This window comes from Aquarana catesbeiana, linkage group LG12 (assembly GCF_042186555.1).
Source record: "Aquarana catesbeiana isolate 2022-GZ linkage group LG12, ASM4218655v1, whole genome shotgun sequence".
NCBI lineage: Eukaryota > Metazoa > Chordata > Amphibia > Anura > Ranidae > Aquarana > Aquarana catesbeiana.
Genome location: NC_133335.1, coordinates 112,222,461 through 112,244,914, shown reverse-complemented (window position 1 = coordinate 112,244,914; position 22,454 = coordinate 112,222,461). Strand labels below are relative to the sequence as shown.

The window sequence follows — 22,454 nt, the reverse complement described above, 5'->3', positions numbered from 1 at the left end:
CCCGTCCCTCCCCTCTCTCTTCTTCCCCCCCCCCGTCCCTCCCCTCTCTCTTCTTCCCCCCCCCCGTCCCTCCCCTCTCTCTTCTTCCCCCCCCCCGTCCCTCCCCTCTCTCTTCTTCCCCCCCCGTCCCTCCCCTCTCTCTTCCCCCCCCGTCCCTCCCCTCTCTCTTCTTCCCCCCCCGTCCCTCCCCTCTCTCTTCCCCCCGTCCCTCCCCTCTCTCTTCCCCCCCGTCCCTCCCCTCTCTCTTTCCCCCCCCCCCGTCCCTCCCCTCTCTCTCCCCCCCGTCCCTCCCCTCTCTCTTCTTCCCCCCCCCGTCCCTCCCCTCTCTCTTCCCCCCCGTCCCTCCCCTCTCTCTTCCCCCCCGTCCCTCCCCTCTCTCTCTTCTCCGTCCCCCCGTCCCTCCCCTCTCTCTTCTCCCTCCCCCCGTCCCTCCCCTCTCTCTCTCTTCTCCCTCCCCCCGTCCCTCCCCTCTCTCTCTCTTCTCCCTCCCCCCCGTCCCTCCCCTCTCTCTCTCTTCTCCCTCCCCCCCGTCCCTCCCCTCTCTCTCTCTCTCTTCTCCCTCCCCCCCGTCCCTCCCCTCTCTCTCTCTTCTCCCTCCCCCCGTCCCTCCCCTCTCTCTCTCTCTTCTCCCTCCCCCCCTCTCTCTCTTCTTCCCTCCCCCGTCCCTCCCCTCTCTCTTTTTCCCTCCCCCGTCCCTCCCCTCTCTCTTTTTCCCTCCCCCGTCCCTCCCCTCCCCCCCTCCCTCCCCTCCCCCCATCCCTCCCCTCCCCCCATCCCTCCCCTCTCTCTTCTCCCCCCCTCTCTCTTCTCCCCCCGTCCCTCCCCTCTCTCTTCTCCCTCCCGTCCCTCCCCTCTCTCTTCTCTCCGCCCCCCCGTCCCTCCCCTCTCTCTACTCCCCCCCGTCCCTCCCCTTTCTCTTCTTCTCCCCTCCCCCGTCCCTCTCTTCTCCCCTCCCCCGTCCCTCCCCCCTCTCTTCTTCCCTCCCCCCGTCCCTCCCCTCTCTCTCTTTTTCCCTCCCCCCATCCCTCCCCTCCCCCCCCTCTTCTCCCCCCCGTCCCTCCCCTCTCTCTTCTTCCCCCCCGTCCCTCCCCTCTCTCTTTCCCCCCCGTCCCTCCCCTCTCTCTTCTTCCCCCCCGTCCCTCCCCTCTCTCTTCTTCCCCCCCGTCCCTCCCCTCTCTCTTCTTCCCCCCCGTCCCTCCCCTCTCTCTTCTTCCCCCCCGTCCCTCCCCTCTCTCTTCTTCCCCCCCGTCCCTCCCCTCTCTCTTCTTCCCCCCCGTCCCTCCCCTCTCTCTTCTTCCTCCCCCGTCCCTCCCCTCTCTCTTCTTCCCCCCCGTCCCTCCCCTCTCTCTTCTTCTCCCCCCCGTCCCTCCCCTCTCTCTTCTTCCCCCCCCCCCCGTCCCTCCCCTCTCTCTTTTTCCCCCCCGTCCCTCCCCTCTGTCTTCTCCCCCCCCCGTCCCTCCCCTCTCTCTTCTTCCCCCCCCGTCCCTCCCCTCTCTCTTCTTCCCCCCCCGTCCCTCCCCTCTCTCTTCTTCCCCCCCCGTCCCTCCCCTCTCTCTTCTTCCCCCCCCGTCCCTCCCCTCTCTCTTCTTCCCCCCCCGTCCCTCCCCTCTCTCTTCTTCCCCCCCCGTCCCTCCCCTCTCTCTTCTTCCCCCCCCCGTCCCTCCCCTCTCTCTTCTTCCCCCCCCGTCCCTCCCCTCTCTCTTCTTCCCCCCCGTCCCTCCCCTCTCTCTTCTTCCCCCCCGTCCCTCCCCTCTCTCTTCTTCCCCCCCCGTCCCTCCCCTCTCTCTTCTTCCCCCCCCGTCCCTCCCCTCTCTCTTCCTTCCCCCCCCGTCCCTCCCCTCTCTCTTCTTTCCCCCCCCGTCCCTCCCCTCTCTCTTCTTCTCCCCCCCGTCCCTCCCCTCTCTCTTCTTCCCCCCCCGTCCCTCCCCTCTCTCTTCTTCTCCCCCCCGTCCCTCCCCTCTCTCTTCTTCCCCCCCGTCCCTCCCCTCTCTCTTCTTCCCCCCGTCCCTCCCCTCTCTCTTCTTCCCCTTCTCCCCCTCTCCCCCCGTTCCTCTACCCCCCTCCCCCGGTTCCTCTACCCCCCTCCCCCCGTCCCTCCCTTCTCCCCCTCTCAATTCTTTCCCCCCCGTCCCTCCCCTCTCTCTCTTCTTTCCCCCCCGTCCCTCCCCTCTCTCTTCTTCCCCCCCCGTCCCTCCCCTCTCTTCTTTCCCCCCCCGTCCCTCCCCTCTCTCTTCCCCCCCGTCCCTCCCCTCTCTTCTTCCCCCCCCGTCCCTCCCCTCTCTCTTCTTCCCCCCCCGTCCCTCCCCTCTCTCTTCTTCCCCACCCCGTCCCTCCCCTCTCTCTTTCCCCCCCGTCCCTCCCCTCTCTCTTCTTTCCCCCCGTCCCTCCCCTCTCTCTTCTTTCCCCCCCGTCCCTCCCCTCTCTCTTCTTTCCCCCCCGTCCCTCCCCTCTCTCTTCTTCCTCCCCCCCGTCCCTCCCCTCTCTCTTCTTCCTCCCCCCCGTCCCTCCCCTCTCTCTTCTTCCCTCCCCTCTCTCTTCTTCCCCCCCCCCCCCGTCCCTCCCCTCTCTCTTCTTCCCCCCCCCCGTCCCTCCCCTCTCTCTTCTTTCCCCCCCCCGTCCCTCCCCTCTCTCTTCTTCCCCCCCCGTCCCTCCCCTCTCTCTTCTTTCCCCCCCGTCCCTCCCCTCTCTCTTCTTTCCCCCCCCGTCCCTCCCCTCTCCCCCCTCTCTCTCCCCTCTCTCTCCCCCCCTGTCCCTCCCCTCTCCCCCTCTCTCTCCCCCCCGTCCCTCCCCTCTCCCCCCTCTCTCTCCCCCCCCGTCCCTCCCCTCTCCCCCCTCTCTCTCTCCCCCCCGTCCCTCCCCTCTCTCTTCCCCCCCGTCCCTCCCCTCTCTCTTCTCCCCTCCGTCCCTCCCCTCTCCCCCCGTCCCTCCTCTTCTCTCTTTCCCCCTCCCTCCCCTCTCTCTTCTTCCCCTCCGTCCCTCCCCTGTCCTCCCCGTCCCTCCCCTCTCTTCTCCTCCCCGTCCCTCCCCTCTCTCTTCTCCCTCCCCCCGTCCCTCCCCTCTCTCTCTTCTCCCTCCCCCCGTCCCTCCCCTCTCTCTCTCTTCTCCCTCCCCCCGTCCCTCCCCTCTCTCTCTCTTCTCCCTCCCCCCGTCCCTCCCCTCTCTCTCTCTTCTCCCTCCCGTCCCTCCCCTCTCTCTCTCTCTTCTCCCTCCCCCCCGTCCCTCCCCTCTCTCTCTCTCTTCTCCCTCCCCCCCGTCCCTCCCCTCTCTCTCTTCTCCCTCCCCCCCGTCCCTCCCCTCTCTCTCTCTTCTCCCTCCCCCCCCTCTCTCTCTTCTTCCCTCCCCCGTCCCTCCCCTCTCTCTCTTTTTCCCTCCCCCCATCCCTCCCCTCCCCCCCTCCCTCCCCTCCCCCCCTCCCTCCCCTCTCTCTTCTCCCCCCCTCTCTCTTCTCCCCCCCGTCCCTCCCCTCTCTCTTCTCCCTCCCGTCCCTCCCCTCTCTCTTCTCTCCGCCCCCCGTCCCTCCCCTCTCTCTACTCCCCCTCCGTCCCTCCCCTTTCTCTTCTTCTCCCCCATCTCTTCTCCCCTCCCCCGTCCCTCTCTTCTCCCCTCCCCCGTCCCTCCCCCCTCTCTTCTTCCCTCCCCCCGTCCCTCCCCTCTCTCTCTTTTTCCCTCCCCCCATCCCTCCCCTCCCCCCCCTCTTCTCCCCCCCGTCCCTCCCCTCTCTCTTCTCCCTCCCGTCCCTCCCCTCTCTCTTCTCCCCCCCGTCCCTCCCCTCTCTCTCTCTTCTCCCTCCCCCCCGTCCCTCCCCTCTCTCTCTCTTCTCCCTCCCCCCCGTCCCTCCCCTCTCTCTCTCTTCTCCCTCCCCCCCGTCCCTCCCCTCTCTCTCTCTTCTCCCTCCCCCGTCCCTCCCCTCTCTCTCTCTTCTCCCTCCCCCCGTCCCTCCCCTCTCTCTCTCTTCTCCCTCCCCCCGTCCCTCCCCTCTCTCTCTCTTGTCCCTCCCCTTCCCCCTCCCCTCTCTCTTCTCCCCCCCCTCTCTCTTCTCCCCTCTCTCTTCTTCCCTCCCCCGTCCCTCCCCTCTCTCTCTTCTTCCCTCCCCCCCTCCCCTCCCCCCCTCCCTCCCCTCTCTCTTCTCCCCCCCGTCCCTCCCCTCTCTCTTCTCCTCCCCCCGTCCCTCCCCTCTCTCTTCTCCTCCCCCCGTCCCTCCCCTCTCTCTTCTCCCCCCCCTCGTCCCTCCCCTCCCCTCTCTCTTCTTCCCTCCCCGTCCCTCCCCTCTCTTCTCCCCCCATCCCTCCCCTCTCTTCTCCCCCCCCCCCCCCGTCCCTCCCCTCTCTTCTCCCCCCCCCCCCGTCCCTCCCCTCTCTTCTCCCCCCCGTCCCTTCCCTCTCTTCTCCCCTCTCTTCTCCCCCCCGTCCCTTCCCTCTCTTCTCCCCTCTCTTCTCCCTTCTCTTCTCCCCTCTTCTCCCCTCCCCTCTCTTCTCCCCTCCCCTCTCTTCTCCCCTCCCCGTCCCTCCCCTCTCTTCTCCCCTCCCCGTCCCTCCCCTCTCTTCTCCCCTCCCCGTCCCTCCCCTCTCTTCTTCCCCCCCGTCCCTCCCCTCTCTCTTTTTCCCCCCGTCCCTCCCCTCTCTCTTTTTCCCCCCGTCCCTCCCCTCTCTCTTTTTCCCCCCGTCCCTCCCCTCTCTCTTTTTCCCCCCCGTCCCTCCCCTCTCTCTTCTCCCCTCCCCTCTCTTTCCCCCTCCTTCCCCTCTCTTTCCCCCTCCCTCCCCTCTCTTTCCCCTTCCCTCCCCTCTCTCTTCTCCCCTCCCCCCGTCCCTCCTCTCTCTTCTCTCCGCCCCCCCGTCCCTCCCCTCTCTCTACTCCGCCCCCCGTCCCTCTCCTCTCTCTACTCCCCCCCGTCCCTCCCCCCTCTCTTCTCTCCGCCCCCCGTCCCTCCCCTCTCTCTACTCCCCCCCCCGTCCCTCCCCCCTCTCTTCTCCCCCCGTCCCTCCCCTTTCTCTTCTTCTCCCCCATCTCTTCTCCCCTCCCCCGTCCCTCTCTTCTCCCCTCCCCCGTCCCTCCCCCCTCTCTTCTCCCCTCCCCCGTCCCTCCCCCCTCTCTTCTCCCCTCCCCCGTCCCTCCCCCCTCTCTTCTTCCGCCCCCCCGTCCCTCCCCTCTCTCTTCTTCCCCCCGTCCCTCCCCTCTCTCTTCTTCCCCCCCGTCCCTCCCCTCTCTCTTCTTCCCCCCTCTCTCTTCTTCCCCCCCCGTCCCTCCCCTCTCTCTTCTTCCCCCCCCGTCCCTCCCCTCTCTCTTCTTTCCCCCTCCCCCGTCCCTCCCCCTCTCTTCTCCCCTCCCCCGTCCCTCCTCCCTCTCTTCTTCCGCCCCCCGTCCCTCCCCTCTCTCTTCTTCGCCCCCCGTCCCTCCCCTCTCTCTTCTTCCCCCCCCGTCCCTCCCCTCTCTCTTCTTCCCCCCCCGTCCCTCCCCTCTCTCTTCTTCCCCCCCGTCCCTCCCCTCTCTCTTCTTCCCCCCCCGTCCCTCCCCTCTCTCTTCTTCCCCCCCCCCGTCCCTCCCCTCTCTCTTCTTCCCCCCCCCCCGTCCCTCCCCTCTCTCTTCTTCCCCCCCCGTCCCTCCCCTCTCTCTTCTTTCCCCCTCCCCCGTCCCTCCCCCTCTCTTCTCCCCTCCCCCGTCCCTCCCCCCTCTCTTCTCCCCTCCCCTCTCTTTCCCCCGTCCCTCCCCTCTCTTTCCCCTTCCCTCCGTCCCTCCCCCCTCTCTTCTCCCCTCCCCTCTCTTTCCCCCGTCCCTCCCCTCTCTTTCCCCCGTCCCTCCCCTCTCTTTCCCCCGTCCCTCCCCTCTCTTTCCCCCGTCCCTCCCCTCTCTTTCCCCCGTCCCTCCCCTCTCTTTCCCCTTCCCTCCGTCCCTCCTCTCTCTTCTCCGCCCCCCGTCCCTCGTCCCTCCCCTTTCTCTTCTTCTCCCCCATCTCTTCTCCCCTCCCCCGTCCCTCTCTTCTCCCCTCCCCCGTCCCTCCCCCCTCTCTTCTCCCCTCCCCCGTCCCTCCCCCTCTCTTCTCCCCTCCCCCGTCCCTCCCCCTCTCTTCTCCCCTCCCCCGTCCCTCCCCCGTCCCTCCCCCCCTCTTCTCCCCTCCCCCGTCCCTCCCCCCTCTCTTCTCCCCTCCCCGTCCCTCCCCCCTCTCTTCTCCCCTCCCCCGTCCCTCCCCCTCTCTTCTCCCCTCCCCCGTCCCTCCCCCCTCTCTTCTTCCCCCCCCCCCGTCCCTCCCCTCTCTCTTCTTCCCCCCCCCGTCCCTCCCCTCTCTCTTCTTCCCCCCCCCGTCCCTCCCCTCTCTCTTCTTCCCCCCCCCGTCCCTCCCCTCTCTCTTCTTCCCCCCCCCGTCCCTCCCCTCTCTCTTCTTTCCCCCCCCGTCCCTCCCCTCTCTCTTCTTTCCCCCCCCGTCCCTCCCCTCTCTCTTCTTTCCCCCTCCCCCATCCCTCCCCCTCTCTTCTCCCCTCCCCCGTCCCTCCCCCCTCTCTTCTCCCCTCCCCTCTCTTTCCCCCGTCCCTCCCCTCTCTTTCCCCCGTCCCTCCCCTCTCTTTCCCCCGTCCCTCCCCTCTCTTTCCCCCGTCCCTCCCCTCTCTTTCCCCCGTCCCTCCCCTCTCTTTCCCCCGTCTCTCCCCTCTCTTTCCCCCGTCCCTCCCCTCTCTTTCCCCTCTCTTTCCCCCGTCCCTCCCCTCTCTTTCCCCTTCCCTCCGTCCCTCCTCTCTCTTCTCCGCCCCCCGTCCCTCCCCCCTCTCTTCTCCCCCCCCTCTATTCTCCCCCCGTCCCTCCCCTTTCTCTTCTTCTCCCCCATCTCTTCTCCCCTCCCCCGTCCCTCCCCCCTCTCTTCTTCCGCCCCCCCGTCCCTCCCCCCTCTCTTCTTCCGCCCCCCCGTCCCTCCCCCCCTCTCTTCTCCCCCCTCCCCCGTCCCTCCCCCCTCTCTTCTCCCCTCCCCCGTCCCTCCCCCCTCTCTTCTCCCCTCCCCCGTCCCTCCCCCCTCTCTTCTCCCCTCCCCCGTCCCTCCCCCCTCTCTTCTCCCCCCCCTCTATTCTCCCCCCGTCCCTCCCCTTTCTCTTCTTCCCCCCCGTCCCTCCCCTCTCTCTTCTTCCCCCCCGTCCCTCCCCTCTCTCTTCTTCCCCCCCCGTCCCTCCCCTCTCTCTTCTTCCCCCCCCCGTCCCTCCCCTCTCTCTTCTTTCCCCTTCCCCCCCCGTCCCTCCCCTCTCTCTTCTTTCCTCCCCTCTCTCTTCTTTCCCCCTCCCCCGTCCCTCCCCCTCTCTTCTTTCCCCCTCCCCCTCTCTTCTTTCCCCCTCCCCCGTCCCTCCCCCTCTCTTCTCCCCTCCCCCGTCCCTCCCCCCTCTCTTCTCCCCTCCCCTCTCTTTCCCCCGTCCCTCCCCTCTCTTTCCCCCGTCCCTCCCCTCTCTTTCCCCCGTCCCTCCCCTCTCTTTCCCCCGTCTCTCCCCTCTCTTTCCCCCGTCCCTCCCCTCTCTTTCCCCCGTCCCTCCCCTCTCTTTCCCCCGTCCCTCCCCTCTCTTTCCCCTTCCCTCCGTCCCTCCTTTCTCTTCTCCGCCCCCCGTCCCTCCCCCTCTCTTCTCTCCGCCCCCCGTCCCTTCCCTCTCTTCTCTCCGCCCCCCGTCCCTCTCCTCTCTCTACTCCGCCCCCCGTCCCTCTCCTCTCTCTACTCCGCCCTCCGTCCCTCCCCTCTCTCTACTCCCCCCCCCGTCCCTCCCCTCTCTCTTCTTCCCTCCCCCCTCTCTTCTTCCCTCCCCCGTCCCTCCCCTCTCTCTTCTTCTACCCCCTCTCTTCTCCCCTCCCCCGTCCCTCCCCCTCTCTTCTCCCCTCCCCCGTCCCTCCCCCTCTCTTCTCCCCTCCCCCGTCCCTCCCCCCTCTCTTCTCCCCTCCCCTCCCCCGTCCCTCCCCCCTCTCTTTCCCCCTCCCTCCCCTCTCTTTCCCCCTCCCTCCCCTCTCTTTCCCCCTCCCTCCCCTCTCTTTCCCCCTCCCTCCCCTCTCTTTCCCCTTCCCTCCCCTCTCTTTCCCCTTCCCTCCCCTCTCTTTCCCCTTCCCTCCCCTCTCTTTCCCCTTCCCTCCCCTCTCTTTCCCCTTCCCTCCCCTCTCTTTCCCCTTCCCTCCCCTCTCTTTCCCCTTCCCTCCCCTCTCTTTCCCCTTCCCTCCCCTCTCTTTCCCCTTCCCTCCCCTCGTCCCTCCCCCGCTCTTCTCCCCTCCCCCCTCTCTTCTTCCCTCCCCCGTCCCTCCCTTCTCTTTCCCCCTCCCTTTCCCCCTCCCTCCCCTCTTTCCCCCTCCCTTTCCCCCTCCCTCCCCTCTTTCCCCCTCCCTTTCCCCCTCCCTCCCCTCTCTTTCCCCCTCCCTCCCCTCTTTCCCCCTCCCTTTCCCCCTCCCTCCCCTCTCTTTCCCCCTCCCTCCCCTCTTTCCCCCTCCCTCCCCCTCCCTCCCCTCTCTTTCCCCCTCCCTCCCCTCTCTTTCCCCTTCCCTCCCCTCTCTCTTCTCCCCTCCCCCCGTCCCTCCTCTCTCTTTTCCGCCCCCCGTCCCTCCCCCTCTCTTCTCTCCGCCCCCGTCCCTCCCCTCTCTCTACTCTCCCCCGTCCCTCTCCTCTTTCTACTCCCCCCTCCCCTCTCTCTTCTCCCCCCCGTCCCTCCCCTCTCTGTTCTTCCCTCCCCCCTCTCTTCTTCCCTCCCCCCCGTCCCTCCCCCCTCTCTTCTCCCCCCCCCCTATTCTCCCCCCCGTCCCTCCGCTCTGTCTTCTTCTCCCCCCTCTCTTCTCCCCTCACCCATCCCTCTCCCCTCCCCGTCCCTCCCCCCTCTCTTCTTCCGCCCCCCCGTCCCTCCCCCCTCTCTTCTTCCGCCCCCCCCCGTCCCTCCCCCCCTCTCTTCTCCCCCCCCCCCCCGTCCCTCCCCTCTCTCTTCTTCCCCTCGTCCCTCCCCTCTCTTCTTCCCTTCCCCCTCTCTTCTTCCCTTCCCCCTCTCTTCTTCCCTTCCCCCTCTCTTCTTCCCTTCCCCCTCTCTTCTTCCCTTCCCCGTCCCTCCCCTCTCTCTTCTTCTACCCCCTCTCTTCTTCCCTCCCCCCGTCCCTCCCCCCTCTCTTCTCCCCCCCGTCCCTCCCCCCTCTCTTCTCCCCCCCTCTTCTCCCCCCCCTCTTCTCCCCCCGTCCCTCCCCCCTCTCTTCTTCCCCCCCGTCCCTCTCCCCTCTATTCTTCCCCCCCCCCGTCCCTCCCCTCTCTCTTCTTCTCCTCCCTCTCTTCTTCCCTCCCCCGTCCCTCCTCCCTCTCTTCTTCCCTCCCCCGTCCCTCCCCTCTCTCTTCTTCTCCTCCCTCTCTTCTTCCCTCCCCCGTCCCTCCTCCCTCTCTTCTTCCCTCCCCCCGTCCCTCCCCTCTCTCTTCTTCTCCCCCCTCTCTTCTCCCCTCCCCCGTCCCTCCCCCGTCCCCCCCCTCTCTTCTCCCCTCCCCCGTCCCTCCCCCGTCCCCCCCCTCTCTTCTCCCCTCCCCCGTCCCTCCCCCCTCCCCCGTCCCTCCCCCGTCCCTCCCCCCTCCCCCGTCCCTCCCCCCTCCCCCGTCCCTCCCCCCTCTCTTCTTCCCTCCCCCGTCCCTCCCCCCTCTCTTCTTCCCTCCCCCGTCCCTCCCCTCTCTTTCCCCCTCCCTCCCCTCTCTTTCCCTCTCTTTCCCCCTCCCTCCCCTCTCTTTCCCCCTCCCTCCCCTCTCTTTCCCCTTCCCTCCCCCCTCCGTCCCTCCCCTCTCTCTTCTCCCCTCCCCCCCTCCGTCCCTCCCCTCTCTCTTCTCCCCTCCCCCCCTCCGTCCCTCCCCTCTCTCTTCTCCCCTCCCCCCCTCCGTCCCTCCCCTCTCTCTTCTCCCCTCCCCCCCTCCGTCCCTCCCCTCTCTCTTCTCCCCTCCCCCCCTCCGTCCCTCCCCTCTCTCCCCTCTCTCTTCTCTCCCCCCCCCTCTCTTCTATGCAATGCATACTAGCACATTATGCCTTTGCAGGTAAGAAAAATTGGTTTACAACCGCTTGAACTACATAACCATGGTACCACAAACCCTGCAAGCATTGATTCCTGTACTAAAGCCACCTCCTGAAACGCTTCCTGCCCCAGCACCTCAGTATTTCAGAAGCTTTTAGTAAATGTGTGTGGATCTTCATAAAATCACTTTAAAAAACTTCAGCATAGTTCAGATTAAAATGAACAGAAATGCAATGTGGAAAGGAATATGATTTAACATGTTAACTATTTTTATACACTTTTATTTTGAGCAATGTTTTTTTTTCCAACAGGAGTATAAATCTGAAGTACTGGTAAACTGAAAGTTGCAGGAGTGACCAGACTTTTTTTTTTTTCATTTTTTTTTTTTTCTTTTTTTTTTGGTCTGTGTATTTTGTAAGAATTTTTCAATACTATTGTGGTGTCGTTTTTTATTTAGATTCGCTACAAGGAAGACTTTGAAAAGAATAAGGGCAAGGGATTCAGTGTGGTAGCTGATACACCTGAACTTCAGAGAATTAAGAAGACGCAAGATCAAATCAGCAATGTAAGTGTTCTTCATCCCACTAAAAGGTGTAGCTGCTTCTAATAGTCAAAGTAAATAAAAATGATCAGTTGATTTGAAAGCTGGTTTATCCTATACATCCATTAGAGCTAGAGTGCAACTCCCTGTTTTTGTCCCAGGGATTTTTGCAAACAGTAGTAACACATGCAACATGCTATACATCTCAGTACAAAGTGTGCTGGGAGAGCAGGGCAGTGTCTATTGTGCAAGATTGTACATGTGTATGATGCATACAAGAGGTTTCTCTGGCTCTTGTAACAAGACAGCCTTGTTCCAGTGAAACTAAATTGATTGTAAATCTGGTAATGTGTCAATAATCCTGGATTTAGTATTTTAAAATTGATCTCCAGGCAAATCAATATCACGCCCATATAGTGTGCATGACTTTAGGCTAGGAATGTTTTTTGCATGTTCAAATACTTCTTACATTATAGAATTCTTTAAATTGCCCTGCCATCCTCCTTTGTGCTTTCTCTAAAATTAAGCTGCCAAATAAGAGCATTGTTGGGGGAGCTACAACACACAAGTGCAGGAAGCACTCCCATACAAGCATATCAAGCTGTAGTCCTCCCACTGGTCTTGAAACTTTGTTACCCTCCTCCTTAGGACAATCTGTGCTGTGCTGTTTACTACCAAATATTCATCCACGTATGTTGTATCGGCTTCTTTACATTAATCCAATATTTGCTATGCGCAAAGCTCAGCTTTATGACTGATTATGGGTTATTTAGAAAATGTCATAGACAAATGGTACTCTGCTGACAATATGCTATTCTGGCACACAGACCCCAGAGGAAACTATTGCCCAGGTCTCCATTTTTTCTTAAACCAGTCCTGACCAATTTTTGCTTCTGCACATCTGGCAGAATCCCCATTCTTCCAATGGCTGCATACTTTGCACACCTCTTTCTCTTCAGTTTCCCCCTACTGGAGTCACTAGGTGTGACGCTGCTTCTGCTCTTATTGTCTGCATTTGTGGCAGGTGTTCTTATCAACCTGTCTCCATCGTGTCTGCATTCTGTCCTATTTCACTGCCCTTGTTCTGGCATTTACTGAGCTTACTCAATTTTGCACACTGGACGTTTTTACAGCTGCTGTTTTTGGCTTCAGAAATTTTTCTTTTTGCAGCCAATAAACTGTTATCCTGTGTGTCCATGCACACAGGCTGTTAAGAGCGTTTTCTGGCTGGAAAAAAAAACAGAACTAGTGGGTTTTGAGAGGAGTTTTTCAGCTGTAAAACAACTTAAAAACGCTGAAAAAATGCGGCTGTTCTGCAATTATCAGCGTTTTTGAGCCATAAGCTTTTATGGGAGTATAGTTTTGCTAAAAAAAAAAAAAAAAGCCAACGCTAGTGCAGAAACGCTGAAAAACTCACTCTACAGCTACAGCTTTCTACAGCTAACGTTGCTGGCTTTTTTTATAACGTCCAGTGTACATGAGGCCTTGAAGTACACACTTTACAAGCATGAAAGTTTTCCATTCAAGGGATTCCTTTCACAAGAGGCTGCATTGCTGACTTTCTTTGAAACGTGCAAGCTGCCTCGCTGTAATGCTATAAAGTGTCTTCAATCTCTTGAGTTGGCAGCCAGACAACTAGGATTTTCAGAAGCAAGTCAGTAAAAGAAACTTGCATATTTCTCTCAAGGTTTCCTTTAGGTGGACACAGACTTGGTGCATAGTGTTTCACTTTGTGTCCTTGCATTAAAGTGGATGTAAACCTGAAATTTTCTTTTTTTTTTTTTTTTTTTTTGTGTCATAATGTAGAGTATAAGATTTCCTATCATTTGAGCCCAGTCTTGCCACACAGAGTTAATCCAGCTCTGAGCAATCCTCTTTTATTGTTCAGTGAGATAAATCTTGACAAACAGAGAAAAACTTTGTCAAATACTCCCCCTTGCCGTGAGTGACAGGTGATTTACATATCTCGTGCGCTAGCCTAAGACATGCATTGTCATGCATTGTTTTCTAATTCCCACCCCCACTCCTTTCTTCAGCAGCTCTGCAAGGATTGGCTGTTCCACACCTCAGCATGATTTGGCATGCTGAAGTCATGTGGTTACTTTCCTGTCTTTTTACTGGATGTTAGAGATCATAGCAGAAGTTCAGTGTAAGAAATACACAGGAGAAAATGCATATTGACAAGGAGTGTAGAGGTGGGCGGGGAGTCAACTGACATCACGACTCCACCCACCGAGCTCCAGACAACAGACCCACCCACAGAATATGCCGTTTTTCGGCTCTCATAACAGACAGAGGGGAGACATTTGACAGGTAAAGATAAATGCAGGAGGCATGTATATCCTTATAGATAACCCCTATGGCAGTAGTTAAGAAAGGATGACATTGGGTTTACATCCACTTTAATTTTCTTTGCAAGAAAGTTCCTTCCACTAATGCTTATGGTCATTTGGGACCACTTGCCCTGTAATTTCCTTCTGCTAAACATAGTTATTTGTGCTAGAAGTCCTAAGTTAATAATTCAACATTTTAAAGTGGTTGTAAAAACTTTCATATGCCCAGTGAAGTGACTGACCTCAGGTGATGCACAGAGATTAAACAAATTCTACATAAGTTTACTTGTTTATCCTGCAGTCTTCTCCACAGCTATTCAAAAAGTGATGAATTGTGATAAAATCCTTCATCTGTTATCAGAGGAGCGGGTGGAGAGCTGCAGTTAGTGTGTGAGTGCTGATTGAAGGAAAGACACGTACACCCCCTTCAGACACGGTACAGGACTGAAGGAGGGATACAGAGCTGTGTTCTGACTAGACAAGCTGTATGCTGAGCTCCTTCCCATCACAAATTTATCTCATGTGTAGGGAAAACTTCTCAGAAGTGACACATACTGATAATAGAGGAAGGAAGCACCAGAGAGAAATTACACTTTGGAGAGACAAGTAAACACTACAGATATGTGCTTCGTTTAGATTTTATGACTGAGATTTACAACCACTTTAAGATTAATAATGCAACCTTATGATAAAGTTGCTAATCACGCTGAGGACCAGTAGAGATGCTTTGAATTTTTTTTTTCATATACTGTACACAAGTGTATTGCTTAGGTAGGTAGTTAGAAAATAGGTAGAAAATTATTAATAGGCATAAAAAATTATGCAACTAAATAATTCAATAATGATTTTTTCTTATAGGGTTTTAGTTGACTTGTCAGAGTGACATAGCAATTGTGTAAAAAAAAAAAAAAAAAAAACATACATACATGTACTAAAAATGTTGAATTACAAAATTATGACTTTGCAAATAACACGTTCTCATACAATGTGGGCACATTACACAATACGCTTTACAGTATCCTTTAACTGCTTTCTTTTTAGGCTTCATGAACTATGTTTTAAGCTAAAAAAACACTGGATAAAATATGCTGGTAATAGCTTTTTGAAGTAGGATTTTAGCACCGTTGTTTTTAGCCTTTTTGCAGTAAAAGGGGGGAAAAAAGCTAAAAAACGCTATTAATAGCGTCTAGGAGCTTTTCTGCTGTAAAAGTGCACCAAGAAACTCTACAAAAAATTTTTTTTTTCTGCTCATAGACGCTGAAGCTCAAAAAAATGCTCATAGCCTAAAGTATTGTGCATCAACACAAAGGATAACACTATTTAGCTTCTAGAAGCAGAAAAAACTGCTAGTGTGCATGAAGCCTTAAACTAAGCCTGTGCCCAGGTCATGCACATCAAAGTATTTACATTTTTGAACAAGAAGTGAGCGCACTCTAAGGCCTCATGCACACAGGATGTTAAAATAACGTTATGAAAACGCCAGTATCTTTCCAGTGATTTTTTTAAAAAATTTTTTCAACGTTTTTGCAATAGCGTTTTTTTAGCGTTTATTAGCGGTTTTTAGCGTTTTTCTGTGTTAGCTGTTTTTAGCATTTTTTTAGCGTGGTTTTTTTTTTTCAAAAATGTTTTATTTTTTTTTCAATGGATCAAAAACGTTAAACGTTGGTGAATGACGTTTTTGAGCGTTTATCAGCGTCAGAGCGTTTTTACAGCTGAAAAACGTCTCTCGGAACCCACTGGTCCTGGGTTTTTTTTACAGCTTAAAAACGCCTATGCCATTTGCAGCTCAAAAATGCCTAGGTGGGCATGAAGCCATAGACTAACATAGACAGGCATTTTTAAGCTGCAAAAAACGCGCAAAAAAGGGGCTGTAAAAACGTCCGTGTGCATGGAGCCTAAAACGTGCAGGCTTGTAGAGCCTAAAAAGGCTCTACAAGCCTGCATTCGTCACAGTAGCTATAATCCTTAATGAGAAATTACAGTGCTAATAAACCAGCAAAATAAAAGTTGAATATGTTGCAGCTTACCAAATTATAGAGGTGGTGACTGCATCAGTTCCCCTTTATTTATTTATTTATTGTTAGGCTTATTTATTTGTACCTGTTGATCTGACCAGTAAGTCTGTTGTTTTTAAACTTCCTTTAACTGACCAAGCTTTCCAGCAAAAGTTGCAGTTGGATTGTGGAGACAGTTTATCACTGACTGGGGGTGCTTGCAATTGTTTTTTTAATGTACATAAAACTTTTTCCCAAGAGAAACTGTTGCTGTAACCGCTTAAGTTAAAAGCATCATACATCTAGTGACTGCACTAATTGGCAACTAACATGAGTCCTGCTGTGGTCCAGTCCATAGCTTCTTAATTAAATCCAGTCGCAAAAATAAATTCTATCAGAAGTTTGGTGTAAATGCTGCTCTCTGGGTACCATCAGAAACCAGTCACTGTGAAAACAAAATCAACAAGACAAAGAGTGTACAGATCCTAGTGCAGATAACCCTTTTATTAAAGAGCACAATTGAAAGCATAATCCAGTGCACTTACAAAAGGTACATCTTGTATAGAGCCCATCAATTGTCATGGATCTAAGCAAGAGCCTCCATGCGTGTGCTGTGAGTGGTTTAGGGATGATCCGTCCATGCAGCTCTCCTATCACTGCCCAGGGAAAATGTCAAATGCAGACCGCAGGGAGGGCTGGAGAGGCCGGTGTTCTGATGCTTGACAGATCAGTAAGGGCCGCATAATGCACACAAGGCTAAGGAAAGAGCCGCCATTGCTCAATACAGCCACGAAGAACATTGGAGATGACGTGTGGCGGATGGCTTGTGCTTGATTGTCAGGAGAATCTGTTTTACGCGTGACCTCCTTTTATTAAGTCTATATGGCAACTAGAAAAGCTACTTTATATACCTATACTAATTAGCGATACTATTAACCCTATACTTTTCAGTGGCGTATACTTATCTAGGTCCACCCGCGGGATGGCTTTTCAGTAAACAATCAAGGCTCTTACAGTAAATTTATAGCAAAAAGACAGAAAATTATAACTAAATATACACCCCTTTTGCATTCAAAACTGCCTTAATTCTTCATGGCATAGATTCAACAAGGTGTTGGAAAAATTCCTCAGAGATTTTGGTCCATTTTGTCATGATGGCATCATGCAGTTGCAGATTTTTCGGCTGCACATCCATCATGCGAATCTCCCATTCCACCACAAAAGGATAGACTTCCAGGGGTCACCCTTCCTTCCATAAAAGGATGGACATGGTCAGCAACAATACCCAGGTAGGCTGTGGCATTTAAACGATAATCATTTGGCCCAAAGTTTGCCAAGAAAACATCCCCCACGCTATTACACCACCAGCCTGAATCATTGATACAAGGCAAGATGGATCCATGCTTTCATGTTTATGCCAAATGGTGACCTTAGAACCTAAATGTTGCAGCTGAAATCGAGACTAGTCTGACCAGGCAACGTTTTTCCAATCGTCTATTGTCCAATTTTGGTGTGCGAATTGTAGCCTCGGTTTTCTGTTTTTAGCCGACAGGAGTGGCACCCGGTGTGATCTGCTGCTGCTGCTGTAGCCCATCTGCTTCTATGTTTGATGTGTTGTGCATTCAAAGATGGCATTTTGCATACCTTGGTTGTAACGAGTGGTTATTTGAGTTACTGCTGCCTTTCTATCATCTTCAGCTAGTCTACCCATTCTCCTCTGACATCAACAAGGCATTTTCATCCACACAACTGCCCCTCACTGGATGTTTTCTCTTTTTCGGACCATTTTCTGTATACCCTAGAGAAAATGTGAAAATCCCAATAGAATAGCAGTTTTTGAAATACTCAGACCAGCCCGTCTGGCACATACAACTGTGCCACGTTCAAAGTCACATAAATCCCCTCTCTTCACACTTCTGATGCTCGGTTTGAACTGCAAGTCGTTTTCACCACGTCTAGATGCATTGAGTTGTTACCATGTGATTGACTGATTATCAGTTTGTGTTGCCAAGCAATTAAACAGGTGTACCTAATAAAGTGGCTGGTGAGTGTATATCACAAAAAAAAATCATGTATAAATATTTAACAATCAAATAAAAACATGCTATTGTAACCTCTGTATGATCTGAAGTTGCCATGGTGCTGCACGTGATTGGTTAAGACACTAGTCATATGATGGCTTGACAGTTTGGTTGAGAGCGCATGCAACTGTGACCGATATCATTCACGAAATGCCTTGCCATGTTACCTGGGAGGGGGTGTGGCCTGGTACAGCATGGGGTGAGACGTGTCATACTGCAACTCCTGCCCAACATTTATTCTTCCCATTATCTTGCACAATACAACAGCTTTCTTCCTGCTCCAAAAGCAGTACCTTGGATTATCTAGGTTTCAGATTCAGTATTATAAGTGCAACCCTCTTCTTGGTATTCCATGTTCATGTTCTTTTTTTTTTTTTACCTCATAGTAATGTGAATTATGCTGGCACAAATTGGAGAATGTGTGCTTTGCACTGTTAAGCCATGCTATTTAATATGCCAAGTCAGGTTACTTGCACATAGTGATGTTTGAACATCAGTATTCCTGGCCCAAATGTATTAGAGGAGTTCCAGCCAAAAATGGAACTTCTGCTTTAAGGGAAGGTGACCTGACACATTTGGTTCCAGCTCCCACTTCCTCCCGGGGCGCCGGAAGTAAGTTCACCCCCCCCTCCCTCTCGGCAATCTAGGACACGTCACAGGTCCCAGATGATTGCCCGGCCAATCACAGAGCACCGCCCACAGTGACAATGCCGGCGCCGCAGAGAGGAGGAGGAGGAGGAGGAGACAAGCGGGGCTTTGTTCCCCCGCATCGCTAGACCCTTGGACAGGTAAGTGTCCGATTTATTAAAAGTCAGCAGCTGCAGAATTTGTAGCTGCTGACTTTTTACACTTGACTTATGGGTCACAAAGTTACTCTAGTCTTGATTTCCCTTGGAAGCAAAAGACAGATGTCATCGCCTTATTTGAAATTCACCTGACTGACGAGACCCAATGCTCTCCCCAGAGACCATGTGTGGTTTGGGGTTATCACGCAACCCATACATAGTCATCTTGGGGGTTTTCCATCTTTGTACCTAAATTTGTTCCATCATGTGGAATTTGAACAGCGGGGATTATGTTTTCCCGTATGGTACAATTGTTTTTGTGCTCCCACTGATCTTTGCTTTCTATGCCCCTCAAATGTCAGTTGTAGAGGAGGGGATGTCCTTCATTTCCTCTTAACCTGAAGTTCGTTATTTGGCTGGAATATTTTTATTGTAATAATCCCTGGTTTAGATAGGACTAACTCTCACCCTAAGAGGACCTTCACGTTATGTCTTTACTCTTTTTGCCCACATGTTGCAAACTGTGTCTTTGGTCAGCGCCTGGTGTCAAAAATATGCTGACCTGATCTTTTCTTGCTTTTCAACATCTTATGGCTCAGCTTCCTATATTGTCCTAATTCTACTAACCCTTTTCCACTCCCTTTGCTGGATGATGTAGGTTATCTTCCCGAATTGTCAGATCGCTCCTGCTGGCTAATGCTAAAGTTTTGGCTTAACCAGCTTCTGTATGCATCCATCGTTTACCAGGAATGGCTTCGTTCTTTGAAAGGAATGAGGTCTCAGCCAGTCTCTTGGTGGTCAGGGAAACCTAGACAATGTATGCAGTCACTCGTCTTTCTTTGCTGATCTGAGGCTAAGCTAGACATCTCTTGCTACTGAACAACCAGCTGTTTATGCTCTGGTTGCACTGATGCTTTTACTCCAGATAAGTCAATGCACCATGTACAAGTGCCTAAATTTCAAGTTATTAAAGATACTTGGCTAAGGCCAAAAAGTGCCTGTTTTGGTAACATGAGAAACACTGCAGATGGCTGCACTCCTAAACCACCTTTATTGATCCATATTAAACCACATAACGGATACAGAGGGTCAGGAAAGGAAGAGTTAACACGTTTCATGCTGTCCTCAGGGCTTACTTTAGCTCCTTTCAATAGACTGGCAAACTAATCAGCCTGAATGTAATTGAAATAAGCTACAGTTGTGCTCGTAAGTTTAAATACCCTGGCAGAATTTATGATTTCTTGGCCATTTTTCAGAGAATATGAATAACACAAAAAAGTTTTTCACTCATGGTTAGTGTTTGACTGAAGCCGTTTATTATCAATCAACTGTGTTTACTCATTTTAAATCATGACAACAGAAACTACCCATACCCAAATTACCCTGATCAAAAGTTTACATACCCTGGTGATTTTGGCCTGATAACATGCACACAATTTGACACAAAGGGGTTTGAATGGCTATTAAAGGTAACCATCCTCACCTGTGATCTATTTGCTTGTAATTGGTGTGTGTGTGTAAAAGGTTAATGAGTTTCTGGACTCCAGACAGACCCTTGCATCTTTCATCCAGTGCTGCACTGACGTTTCTGGATTCTGAGTCATGGGGAAAGCAAAAGAATTGTAAAAGGATCTGCGGGAAAAGGTAGTTGAACTGTATAAAACAGGAAAGGGATATAAAGACATATCCAAGGAATTGAGAATGCCAATCAGCAGTGTTCAAACTCAAATCAAGAAGTGGAAAATGAGGGGCTCTGTTGAAACCAAACCACGGTCAGGTAGACCAAGTAAAATTTCAGCCACAACTGCCAGGAAAATTGTTTGGGATGCAAAGAAAAACCCACAAATAACTTCAGGTGAAATGCAGGACTCTCTGAAAACGTGGTGTGGCTGTTTCAAGATGCACAATAAGGAGGCACTTATGGGCACTTATCGGAAAGATGGGCTGCATGGCCGACTTGCCAGAAGAAAGCCATTACTACACAAATGCCACAAAGTATCCCGCTTACAATACGCCAAACAACACAGAGATGAGCCTCAAACCTTCTGGCACAAAGTCATTTGGAGTGATGAGACCAGAATTTAGCTTTTTGGCCACAACCATAAACCCTTCATTTGTAGAGGAGTCAACAAGCCTATTATGAAAGGTACACCACTCCTACTGTGAAACATGGAGGTATATCGCTGATATTTTGGGAATGTGTGAGCTACAAAGGCACAGGAAATTTGGTCAATATTGATGGCAAGATGAATGCAGTATGTTATCAAATAATACAGGAGGACCATTTGCATTCATCAGCGAGGAAGCTGCGCATGGGACGTATGTGGACATTCCAACATGACAATGATCCAAAACACAAGGCCGAGTCAACCTGTCATTGGCTACAGCAGAATAAAGTGAAGGTTCTGGAGTGGCCATCTCAGTCTCCTGACCTCAATATCATTGAGCCACTCTGGGGAGATCTCAATCATGCAGTTCATGCAAGACAGCCCAAGAATTTACAGGAACTGGAGGCTTTTTGCCAAGGAGAATGGGCAGCTTTACCATCTGAGAAGATAAAGGGCCTTATCCACAAATACCACAAAAGACTTCAAGCCGTCATTGGTGTTAAAGGGAGAAATACATGGTATTAAGAACTGGAGTATATAAACTTTTTTGATCATGGTCATTTGGGTAGTTTCTGTTGTCATTATGATTTAAAAAGTGTAAACGCAGTTGATAATAAATGGCTTCAGCCAAACACTAACCATGAGTGAAAGAAAAGTTTGTGTTATCATTCATTTTCTGTGAAAAATGGCCAATAAATCATAAATTCTGCCAGGGCATGTAAACTTATGAGCACAACTGTATATCTGTGGAGCTGCGGAGATGGACTGGCAGTTTATGAGTAGGCTCCTGTTGCTGTCAGTCAAAGGCCTGTGAGAAGGATGAGAGCATGACTTACAGGCACTGTGTGTGTGTCTATGGACGCAAACAGCCTTGCCCGTTAGCAGGCACACACAGAAACCCCCTCAGCATACGGCTTGCTGAGGAGACACCTGGAATGAGGAGGAGCGAACAGAGCTGGCAAGGAGACTGCCAAAGAGGAGGAAAGGGACCACTTGCACAGAGCAGGAAAACATAACCTTTTTATTTTAAGCCACAAAAATGTATCCTTTATCATCACTTTTAGTCCACTCATGGTTATTGCTTTCCATTCCCCTGGGGCTCCCTGATTATGGACCCACAGGATTTGCTTCAAATTTTTGTCTCCTTTTACCAACAACTTCACGCCTTTTAGTCCACTTGCATAATTGACAAAATCTCCCAATACCTACAATCTGTTTCTTCACCACAATTAGCCCCCAAACAGCTCCCCCATGCTGGAGGTGCCTCTTATCCTTACTAAGATCCAGACTGCCATTCCCCAATTTTCCCAGGGCTAAAGCCCCCCCCGAAACTGATGGCTTACCATGAATTCTGTGCCACCTACAAGGACACACTTGCCCTTCGCTTCCTGGCTTTATATGAAAAAAGTGACTTGTACATTCCTGCCATTTGTGTCTACAGCGCTTATCATTCTTATCCACAAGCCAAATAAAGACCCTTTTGGTCCATCATTCTACAGACCTACAGTGGATATAAAAAGTCTACACACCCCTGTTAAAATGTCAGGTTTCTGTGCTGTAAATAAAATGAGACAAAGATAAATCATTTCAGAACTTTTTCCGTCTTTTTAATGTGATCTATAAACTGTAATCTTTTAGGTGGAGGCAAGTAAAAATAAACTGAAACGCCAGTTTTTTTTTTTTTTTTTTTTTCATTTTCGCGATGGTTCCCCTTCAAGATCCTTGGTGCACAAGCCACGCACCGTAAGTCGGATCATCATTTGGCATATAAAAGAAAACGCTTGAGGAGGGTTAACACGGCTATATCCAATGTTAAGCCTCGTTTAGCAGCTTTTACCAGCGTCAGACGTTTTTATAGCTCTAACGCCGGTCCTCAGAACGCGCTGGCCCTGTTGTTTTTGGTTTTTTTTACAGATTTAAAACGCCTATGCCACTTACAGCTCCTAAAAAGCTGTGTGTGCATGAGGCCATAGAATAACATGGAGAGGCGTTTTGAAACTGCAAAAAAAGACTGATGCTGCTAAAAGCAGCTGTAAAAACGCACAAGGCCTTATGGGTTCAATTGGTGGCTTCAAAGGGGTTCAAAATGGACTTTAATACTCTACCCCCTCATCGTTTTCCCCTTTCAAACCAACCAAAATCTGCCCAAGGACGACTTTCCTGGATCATCTGTTGTCCCAGGGAGTGGTTATTCTGGGCCCTCTAGAGGAAAGGTTCAAAGGATTCTATTCAAATATGTTAATGGTATGAAAACTCAACGGAGGTATTCAACCTATCCTGCACCTAAAATCCCTAAACAATTACCTTTTTTGTGTTCCCAATGTTCACATGGAATCTGTAAGGTCAGTTTTTGACTTTCTGAAATGAGGCGAATACTTGAGATTGATGGGCATCCCAGATGCCTACCTCCATATCCCAATTTACCCATATTAGCCCTTTCTGCTTCACAGTAGGAGGCAAGCACTTCAATTTGTCACACTGCCTTTTGGCCTATCTTCTTCACAAAAGTGCTTATAGTTCAGGGCACCTGGTCATCCAGGGAGGCAAGGCTCCCCATCAACATCTTGAAGCTCAGTTCAATGAAATTGGCTTATGTGGCAGGGTGAGGCCTTGCCACTGTGTAAAATGGCAGTCTAGGCCAGGTTTTGC

General features: G+C 53.1%; 1 protein-coding gene across 1 annotated transcript in view; it reads left to right on the top strand.

Moving 5' to 3' along the window:
• Positions 1-22,454, top strand: part of LASP1 (LIM and SH3 protein 1) — a 389,778-nt gene that overhangs the window by 251,107 nt on the left and 116,217 nt on the right. The window contains exon 4 of the mRNA XM_073608284.1: positions 10,421-10,528. Coding sequence (XP_073464385.1) covers positions 10,421-10,528 — 108 coding nt within the window. The remainder of the gene's footprint in view (positions 1-10,420; positions 10,529-22,454) is intronic.